This window comes from Charadrius vociferus, unplaced genomic scaffold (genome assembly GCF_000708025.1).
Source record: "Charadrius vociferus isolate BGI_N301 unplaced genomic scaffold, ASM70802v2 scaffold822, whole genome shotgun sequence".
Lineage (NCBI taxonomy): Eukaryota > Metazoa > Chordata > Aves > Charadriiformes > Charadriidae > Charadrius > Charadrius vociferus.
Window position 1 is genome coordinate 2,671,949 of NW_009647481.1, and position 10,214 is coordinate 2,682,162.

Sequence of the window (10,214 nt, forward strand, 5' to 3'; positions counted from 1 at the left end):
TAGGGAAAAAAAAATATATTTTTTTTTAATTATCTAAACACTTTCATCTGGTATATAAATCAGCATAAATGTATCCAGTAATTCAAAGCTGAACCATAGAAACTATGGTTCTAAAACATGCAACACTGACAATTTTTATATTTTCCTTTAATAACAGATATTGCAATTTTGCCGTCTCTTGCAAAGCCAAAATATTTTTCTGACTTACATCTCAGAAGGCTGAGTGCTCCAATCTGCAAAATTCACTTTCAATGATATTCAAAACTTTTTTGTTCCATAGAAAGTTTAATTAATCATCTTAAATTTATTTTTTTCTAAATGTAAGCTTTTGCTATTTTCAGGGAGGAAGCCAGGCTTTCCTGAAAAGGTAAGGCCTTTTTTGTTATTGCTTATTGATGTTTTTCACCTATTTTGATACACTTACACATCCTCTTAACTATTCCTTGTTGTTTTACAGCCTCTGACTTCACAGCTAAGGTAAGAGTTTTGCCTCTGGAAATGAGACTCTCGATGTCAGTATTACCCAGCTATTTCTTAGCAAGCAGCTTTGTGCCTTTATTTCATTATCCTGCTCCTGCTTTAGATCCCTGGGGGAACAGCTAGCAATGATGCCAAAACCTCCTGTCCCACCAAGTGACAGATATGAAAGAGGCAATCCGTCTCCTCTAAGGAAGCAAACCCCGGCAAAGTAAGCGTTCATTTAATTGAAATTTAATAAAGGATAAATTAAATTTAAGAGAAATATGGATAAGCAACACAGGATAGTATAATTTACTGCTACTGCATGACAACAGTGTCTGCAGATATCAAAGTTTTGCTTTATGAATATACATGGGATGTGCTGTAAGCTACAGAAATGTGTGAATGCAGAAAAAGCTCCCTCTCCAGTCATATCTCAAACAGCTGTTACGTAGGGCATGACTCACTTCCAAGCTACACAAAAAAATACATGAACCATGTTTTTTCCACCAGATCAAGTTCTTGCTCTAGGGAACATTCTTCCATGAGCCCTATTGCTATTTTTTTTAGGATGATAGAAAAAGAAAGCTTTACTTTCCTACCATTAATTTTACGAGACTGCAAAACTCCTTAATAGCAAACAGCATTCTCTAGCAGAACCAGATCATTCTCTAGCATTTTCTAGATAACTTGTGGGCTGGACAGTGTGACTGATAGAAAAACAAAATAAGAAAGTAGTTGAGATCTGCTAATCAGACAGGATAAGTTATCAGAGAAACAGAGACTGGAAGGTTTATCATGTGCTCCAGAAATGTTGCTAAGTACTACAAATGAGTTCCAGACTTGAAGTGTAATGTTTCATCATTGTAAAAACTTGTTATTATAATCAATTAATCAGAAATTTTCTTTGTTGGTCGAATCAAGATGGGCTAAGGACTAGCATAACATCTTAGATGATGGCTGAAAATTAGAATCTTAGTTATTTTTATGAGGAAAAAAATGTTACTGCATTCATTGGGTCTGTAAAATTTGCTATTAATTCATGTCTTAGTTGAAAATAGGGGCTAATGCACACAAAGTGAACAAGTAATATGCCACCTATGAGTCATGTTTTGTTTTCTCTATTTCATTTCAGGCAGGGTTGGCCATCACACAAAAAAAATGAAGTAAGTATAGTCTCAAAGCAAATATTTAAAGGTATAGGGACTACAATAAAATGAAGTACCTGTATAAACTAATAATTCTAGAAAAGGTAAACTTGTTTCTTTTATCAGTTATAGTGAATAGTCATGGATCTTTCATAGCACATGGTTTCTTTTTAAACACTTCTATGTCAAGTTCAGCTTATTCCCGGAGTACTTTATGTCAGATAACAGGAAGAATAAAGCCAGATTTTTTCTGCGACATGGGAGAAGTGATTTTGCTTACACTAGGTTTTGGGGTTTTGGGTTTTTTTTTCAGCTTAAGCTGACCTAAGGATTTCACTCTGAGAACCTACACTTACTGAAGGAATAAGGAAAGTTTGTATCTGCTGTGAGTTTCCGACTACTTTGGGTCAATATCCATTATGGGACATCTACCTCACAGCTTATTTGTAAATAATAGCTGCACCTCAACACAAGAACTTTAAAAATGATTTGGTGTTGCATGAAGATAGAAAGCCCAGCATTTTACATGATAGTGACAGTGTAGATATTGGAGTCTTTGCATACTTTGAATTCACCGACTTCCAGATTTTTGGTTTGCAAAATATTCCTAAGAACTGTGCCATAATATGTTGCTAATGTTTACTTTCTTTTGGCTCCCCAGGAAGAAGATGACAGTAAGTATTTCTACAGTGATTTTTTAAAACTTAAAGTCTTTGTCTTAGTTCTAAAAAAATATGATTGCAGAGTTGTTTCTTTAGAGCCATTTCAAAATGTCAGGTGATATCTTGACAAGCTGTAGAATGCTTACAAAGTACCTCATGCAGATTTATATATCAAAGCCGCAAAACACAGGAAATCAATAGCTAATAGCTTCCTTCAGTCAGCCAGTTACAAGACAGCAGGATTTCTTATTTTGAAGCACATTACAGTTTAGAGATTTGTGATCTGCACACAGCATCAAACAGCTAAGCAGGTAAACCTGGTATCCTCCCAGTTATCAACAAAATATTCAGTCAACCCCTGCTGGTGCTAGTCTGCTGTGTAATGTTATTTACTCTAAAGAACAGAAGCAGAACTTGTTTCATGTAAAAATGGTATTTATAAATTACTTCAGAATCCTGGATCCTGAAATTAAGTAAGTGGTAAAGTGACGCCATAACAGAAGCGATATATTTCACCAAGTCTCTACAAATTATCGCTGCCTCTAAGACTCCCTAAAGAATAGGGCTATTTAAGCTGTGCATGAGTGCAGTTAATCTGTTCCCCTCTTACCAGTAGTTGAGGTCTGAGGACACTGGAGAAAGAAATTGTTTTATTTTATGCTGTTGTTTATGGTAAAATGGAAGAAATCTCACAAGGAATGAAGTTGAAAAAGGTAACCTCTAATACACTATTTGGAAGCAATGTAACAGAACACATGGGTACGTACCCCCTTCTGCTCTACTGCAGTTAAGGTATCTGAATTGTGGCTTATCCAAAACAGAACTTAAAAAATGTAAATGTTGCTCATGCCTGTTCCAGTTTATTTTTAATTTTAATACTTCATTTTAAGTCCTCAGTTGACCATATGAGTTTATAATCTGTAACTGACATATCAAGTACTTTTTATAGGACAGCTTGTTCCATTATGTTTATCTAATTGAACAGCAGTAATGCGACAGCATTTCTTCATTCTACCTCACTTAAGAATGTCTCACATAAGTTTTAAGTTTCCTTCTCTTCCTCTCCACAGCCACACCCCAAAGACCAGTGCCACAGCTATCTTTGCCCCCATACAGCTCCAATACATTCCCATCCAAATCTGTCAAGCCTCCACCTAAGCCAGGATCTAACAGTATGCCCGGTGCAGAAAGGTTTGTTTCACTCATTATTGTGTCATTCCTTTTGAATCTCAATCTCTTTGCAATTTAGCAAATAATAGTATATAGATGGCTACAGGCTTCTCAGGCGACACAAGGTAACTACTTTACATTCTCCATTTTTCAGGCTGCACCCTTGCCTCCACTACATCCTGATTTGTGTTGTTCTTACTGTCAAGGAGAAATCTTAATATAATTGAAGCTCTGTATTCAGCAAAGTAGATAGTGTACATCAGGCAACCATGAAAATTTCAAATCTCTCAGGTTTATATCAAGGAAGTACTTTAGGGCCTACGTGGTACAATGCTTCCATTCTTGAGACACCTCTCCCATTGCCTGCAGGATCCCTAAGAATGACGAGCCCTTTTGGGAAGGGATCATCTTCTACAAAACTATGCAGGATGTAGGTCAGAGAGGTCCTCCTTTAAAAGGTTTCTGCATACCCTAGGAGCCTAAGTGCTAGAGCTGCAACTACTGGTTGAAGTGCTAGAGCTGCAACTACTGATTGCTTCAAAATTAAAAAAAACCCACAACTTCAGCTGTCTAGAGTTGAATCTGAAAGAACTTCACCACCCCTTTACTACATTTTACTCTAATGGTTAGTAATTTCTGTTTAAAATTGTGAACCTTGCTTCAACTATGATTTCTTCCAGCTTTGACTTCTAAATATTAGAATGTCATGTTTTCATTTGCTAGATGGAAGAGCCCCTAATTGAATTTTGATTTCTGGTGTAGTGTGCAGCAGACTTAGCCTTTGATGAGTTAGAGTGGGCTCCTGCAGTCTAAGTCTGAAGTACATTTTCTAATCTATTTTTTTCTTTAATGGCTCTTTGATGAATTCCTCCCATTTACCATCATCCTCTGGAACTGCTGATACTCCAGTAGAACAACTATTGCAGTAGCAACAGCAAGGTCATATGCAAATAAGAACTATTCCTATGATGAACACTTCGGCATATATTCAAACAGCATTGCCAAATTTTGATATAGCAGAGTCCCCCATTTGGCTGATTCTCTCCCATGAATCATAAGTCATGATAGGCTGTTTTTGTTGTGCAAACATAATTAGCATACTCATACCAGAGCTTTTTGTACAGTTCATTTAAGCAGAAGAGAAATACGAACTGTAAAGGAAGAGCCTGCTGGCAGTTTGTTCCCAATTACGTGAAGAAATTAAAAAAAAAAAAAAAAAAAAGATTGGGACTCTTCATTTTAAGATATCTTGGACATGGGTTCTGGGATCAGGCCATAAAAGGAAATCATAGATTTTCTAACAAAAAGCAAAAAAATGAACACAGGAGGGAAAGTATAGTAAAAATTATGGTACTGTGGCTATGAGCTCTGTGCCACTGTCAGCTCATAGCCCACAGAATCACAGAATGGTTGAGGTTGGAAGCAGCCTCTGGACATCATCTGGTCCAACCCCCCCGGCTCAAGCAGGGTCACCTGGAGCACACTGCCCAGCGGCTTTTGAATATTTCCAAGAATAGAGACGTCACAATCTTTCTCAGCAACCTGCTCCAGTGCTCAGTCACCCTCACAGCAAAAAGTAATTCCTAATGTTCAGAGGGAACCTCCTGTGTTTCAGTTTGTGCCCACTGCCTCTGGCCCTGTCACTGGGCACCATGGAAAAGAGCCTGGCTCACCCTTCAGGTATTTATATGTATTAATAAGATCCTGAGATTTCTCTTTTCCAGGCTATACAGTCTCAGCCTCCTCAGCCTTTCCTCATATGTAAGATGCTCCAGTCCTATATCATGTTAGTGGCCCTTTGCTGGACTCTTTCCAGTAGCTCCACAACCATAGTTGCAACATTAATGATGAGAAACTGCATTTGCATCAGCGGTGTTAAAGAAGTCACATGAAAGATTACCCTATAACTGGAACCCCACAGAAAGAAACATCTAGAAAGCTGTTGCCTGTGCTTCCTGCTTTAGGGGAATAAAGTAGTCATTCCCTGTGAAAACTCGACAAGCCAAAGGAGTTTTTGCATTGATCCTGATACATAAGTATTGGTGGCCCATTACTGATTCCCTCTACCAGATACTGAGCTTCAAGTAAACTTAATGGTGGATCTACTCACATAAAAAGAAGGAAAGAAAAACAAAAAGAAGAGAAGGTTATCCTCATCCTTCATAGGTCTCAAGAGGATCTTACATTCTGTAGAACAGGCACAAAGTCCAGATCCATTCTTTAGAGCACAGAAATGTTGTACAGCAATATATTTATACTATCTACTTTTTTTTTTTTTTTTTTTTTAAGCAGTGCTAGAAACCTGTCTTCGAGTGGCTCACTACCACCACGCTTACATCTAGGTTTGTATCCTGAATTCCTACATTTTTTGTAAAAAAATGACCAAAGGTTGAAAGGTGGTTTCAGTGCAGTTAATATAGTCTCTTTTTTTAGAGGATGTTTCTGGTTGGACTGTGAACAGAAAACTATCAAGTTCCTGAAAGGCATCTTGTGTAACTTGCTTAGTCTGAATCAAGATGTTTTTCTCCCATGCTGTTTGGGCTTACTGCCTAGTTAAACCATCGTCAAAACTTCCCATAAGCATCTTTTCAATATAACTAACACTATTGAGAGCTGAGCAACACCATCTGCAAGTCACTGTGGTATACCAATACTCTCGAAAAAGGGAGAAAATACCTCCCATGTGAAACACGCTGCATATTTATCTTGTAATAACAGGTAAAAAATAAAGGAAGCTTAGAAATCGATTGCTTTGCAAATAATTTTTTGCATATGGTAACAGCTGCCAATGTCTTACAGTGACATATTTTAGTTCCTACTTGCTAAGAAGGCAAGGGATGCAAAGAGACAACATTACTTCTGTCTCTAAAGAAACCAGAGGTGCTCTCAACTGAATAATTGTGGTACAGAAGCTAAAAAGATGTAACCTCTGTTTCAAGTTCATCTGATTTTAAGGAAATGTGAACTGCAAGAGCTCAGTAAAAGTCCCTGTGCGCCAAGGATGAGTTTATGTAAAGAACCTGGTTCTCATACAGTAGCCTAAATCTGATTTCAAATCAATTCAAAATATCTCAGTGTCAGAGTGATGATATAAATTCTTCATGCCTCACAAAATCAAGATTCCACAACATGTATGCACTCCACAGATGAAGTGATTTTCCTGATTTTAACATTTTTTCTGCTTTTATATCTTTGAAGGCAACAGCAGATCTCCTTCAAGAGGAGCTGATATAAGACCTCCATTGCCAATTCCTAGCAGACAGGTGGTTCACCAAACAAACACAGAGGAAGATGAGGTACAAAACCATTACAATTATTATCCATAACTGCTAAACACAGCAAATTTTCTGATTTCAAGAGAGACCGTTTTTCATACTTGTTTTTCTAGTTAGTAGCCACGTCAGGATGTTAGTAGGTGCTTTCAGTTTCCTTTTCTGTGTCAAACTTCAGTGCCATATTTTGTCTTCACCAAGAAAAACAACACTAGAAAAACCCAGTAAAACAAAGTAAGAGAAATACTTGTTTGCTGGATTACTTGTTTTGCACAATTGCCTTCAACTAGCATTACATACTCAGTTCCTCTTCCACAAAACCTCGGTGAGTAAAGAATTCATACCCTTTAAGTGCATTTTTGTTTCACATTTCTTTACATACAGCAAGTTGAGAGCAAACCACTCCTGGTGATAACGCTGTTGGGCTACCATACATGGTATGTTCACAGGAAGTCTGCATTATTGTCTCAGATGATAGTTAGAAAAAATAAAATAAAGTAATTAAAAAAAAAAAGCAACAGAGAAATGAAGGCAAAGGATGTTGGTGTCTCAGGCAGACAAAAGAGCAAATGTCACTTAAAATCTTTCACTGAAAATAGTTGGAAGTACCCATTTTCCTCACTTACTTGCAGAGATTACAGCTAAGTCTGTAATATTTTCAAATTTATGAAATTTTAAAATCATTTAGTGCCACTTACCGTACAGTAACATATACTAGTATGATCCCTGAAGCTCTTACCTTCAGAGATTCTGCACATAAACCCAAATAGCCCTCACATTCAAATTTCTCTCTACTTATTTGTATGTTGTTAACATCACAAGCTAATTCATTGACAGCTGACCTTCTCCTTTATCCTCTCTCACAAAAACCGTAGGACTTACTAAATGATGAATGGTATGTTGCTTATGTAAGCCGGCCAGAAGCAGAAGCAGCTCTTCGAAAAATAAACAAGGTACTCTTTAAATCGTTGGTGAATCTCACCATGTCCTTAATGGTCTCTAGATGTCCTTGCAGTCATATGGGAAGACTGAAGGTAAATAACACGTTAAGGTTATAGCCCCAATATAGATAATTAGAATATCTTGAATACTTGATAATTAGAACGTACCTGAATATCTTTACCACATAAAAGTTACACATCTAGTCTAAACCAGCCATGAAGCCTGGTGTTTTCCATAGCCCAAGAGAACAAATTCTGTCTCCAGAAAGCAGTCTCACCTCACCTCTCTTAGGAGAAGTGACTTGTTTTCTGGAAACAGTTCTCTGTCACCAGCGAGGCATTTGTTACAAATTCCGAGTTTTAGATCACTTGAATTAGACGAGATGAATCCCATCCTTTTCTAGGCCATATTTACCAGGAAAATGAAGTACAGATTCAAACAGATGAAACCCAGGCTTAACTGTGCGTGTGGAGATAAACCAAATTGTATCCTGTCACTGTGGGAAATCTGTTTACTCTATGATGCTTCACAGCACATGCAGTGAGCTGAAGATGACATTTACAGCATTTCAGTGACTCGTACTAAGGTCCAGCTTATGAGAGCACATTCAATGCCTTTAAGAAAGGGTGTTTCAACGGAAGACTTGTTAAAACACATCTGAAATGAAGAAAAGCAGAGAGATAGAGAGACAGGATCACTGGCTTTACCATAATTACGCAGACACATTCAGTATTTTAGGCTGTCTGTAAATAGATCACATAGGAATCTTGACTCGCACTTAGCAGAAATGAACTCCTCTTCTGGTTAAAGTGACATGACGTTTGGCTTTTGATATTTTACTCCCTCCTTTAATGGAATCTCTCCCTTAGAGAACACCATCCCTCCCTTCCCTAAAAATCTGCATTTGTATCAGACAAGAAAGTTTTAAGTAGCAAATTGAAAGACAAACCATTTGAGAAACGACCTAAACTCCTTAATAAAGCAGTTTCTCTCACCAGGAGGAAAGAGAAAGAAAAAACACTTCAAAGCATGAGTGCTCTAGTTAAGGTTGTTATGCTGATCAAATGAGGAAGTGACGTTTATTTGTCATCTTTCACTTTTTCGTCTTTCAGGATGGAACTTTCTTGGTAAGGGACAGCTCAAGAAAAACTGCTACTCATCCATATGTACTGATGGTGTTGTACAGAGATAAAGTATACAACATCCAGATTCGTTACCAGGAGCAAAATCATGTATATTTGTTAGGAACTGGCTTAAAAGGAAAAGAGGTACTATGTGTTTTTCACCCTACTTCCCTTCATCTTAAGGTATCTCCTGTCTCATTCCTAAGTGTCAGGCTCCTTAACCTGGCAGCTGTTTCGCTCGAGTGGAATTCTGCTTATTGTCTTAGAGTTACGCCTGATAGAATATGTTACTGCTGGAAGTAAAATCAGATTCTCCTGTTTGCACACTCAGGGAATGAAGGGACAGCCTTAGAATACAGCTATTAGAAATCCATATACCTGGTTAGGGAATGCTTGTTTACCACTAAGATACCAGATAAGGGAAATATAGAGTTGAGAGCAAATCCATATCTGCCAGCTTTGCTGCTTTGCCCCAGACTGCTGGTTTACTTATGCCCAGCAGTACTGCGCTGGATGCACTGCCACCAGCCAGACCGGTCAGCACGCATACTGCAGTTCTGATCGAGTCAGAACTCTCTGAATTTATCAGTCAACTTTTTGAACTTTCAAGTGCGATCATCATGTGAAGCAGAATGACAACATCAAGTATTAAACAGGTTAAGACTGCCTAAATTAATTATACAACGGTGCAGTAGGTTGTACACACAGCTACAGATTATGGGAGGAACAAAACCAGCTGATCTGATAGTATTTACTGGACCTTGTAAAACTGCTAAATCTTTAGAGTTTTAAAAAAGACTTTTGGTCTTACTAATTACTAGTAATTCTGACATTTTTGCCATAGCCTTCTCTTTTTTTTCCATCCCACAGGACTTTTCTTCTGTAGCAGACATCATTGATTACTTCCAAAGAACACCTCTTCTTCTGATTGATGGGAAAGACAGAGGTTCAAGAAACCAGTGCATATTAAAATACGCTGCAGGACATATTTAAATGAGACCTTAATGAAGATCACATAGAGTATCGAAGCCTGTAAGTTTGTAAACGTCAGGATATTTCCTATTTCAGCAAATAAAAATCATGAAGCAATTAAAAATCCTTTTAATTTTAAGGAAAATGGACAATGTTATTTTTAAATTATGCCTTAAATGTAGTACTCTATAAATCTGATTTTCCTACAATGTGTTTACTACTGTCCACTAATCATACAGTACACGAGAAATTTTTATCTTCCAACACTGTGTATATTCCCAAAATTATTTCCACACCAAATTAGAGGATGCTGAAATAAATACCAATACAAGCCTCCGCTTTCGTAGGAGAGAAAAAAAAGCAAGCTGTGTTTCAGATCAGAACTGCAGCAGCAATTATGTTACTTAAAGTGATACAGAGTAGACCCAAACCTTATCAAAGTTGAGGAGCAGACAAAAAACAGTA

At 37.5% G+C, this 10,214-nt stretch overlaps 1 protein-coding gene across 1 annotated transcript in view; it reads left to right on the forward strand.

The window, feature by feature from the left end:
* Positions 1-9,770, forward strand: part of LCP2 (lymphocyte cytosolic protein 2 (SH2 domain containing leukocyte protein of 76kDa)) — a 31,522-nt gene extending 21,752 nt beyond the window's left edge. Inside the window, exons 11-21 of the mRNA XM_009880738.1 lie at positions 342-367; positions 458-477; positions 584-688; positions 1,595-1,625; positions 2,269-2,281; positions 3,340-3,460; positions 5,732-5,781; positions 6,638-6,735; positions 7,587-7,664; positions 8,766-8,921; positions 9,648-9,770. Coding sequence (XP_009879040.1) covers positions 342-367; positions 458-477; positions 584-688; positions 1,595-1,625; positions 2,269-2,281; positions 3,340-3,460; positions 5,732-5,781; positions 6,638-6,735; positions 7,587-7,664; positions 8,766-8,921; positions 9,648-9,770 — 821 coding nt within the window. The remainder of the gene's footprint in view (positions 1-341; positions 368-457; positions 478-583; positions 689-1,594; positions 1,626-2,268; positions 2,282-3,339; positions 3,461-5,731; positions 5,782-6,637; positions 6,736-7,586; positions 7,665-8,765; positions 8,922-9,647) is intronic.
* The last annotated feature ends 444 nt before the right edge of the window (positions 9,771-10,214 follow it).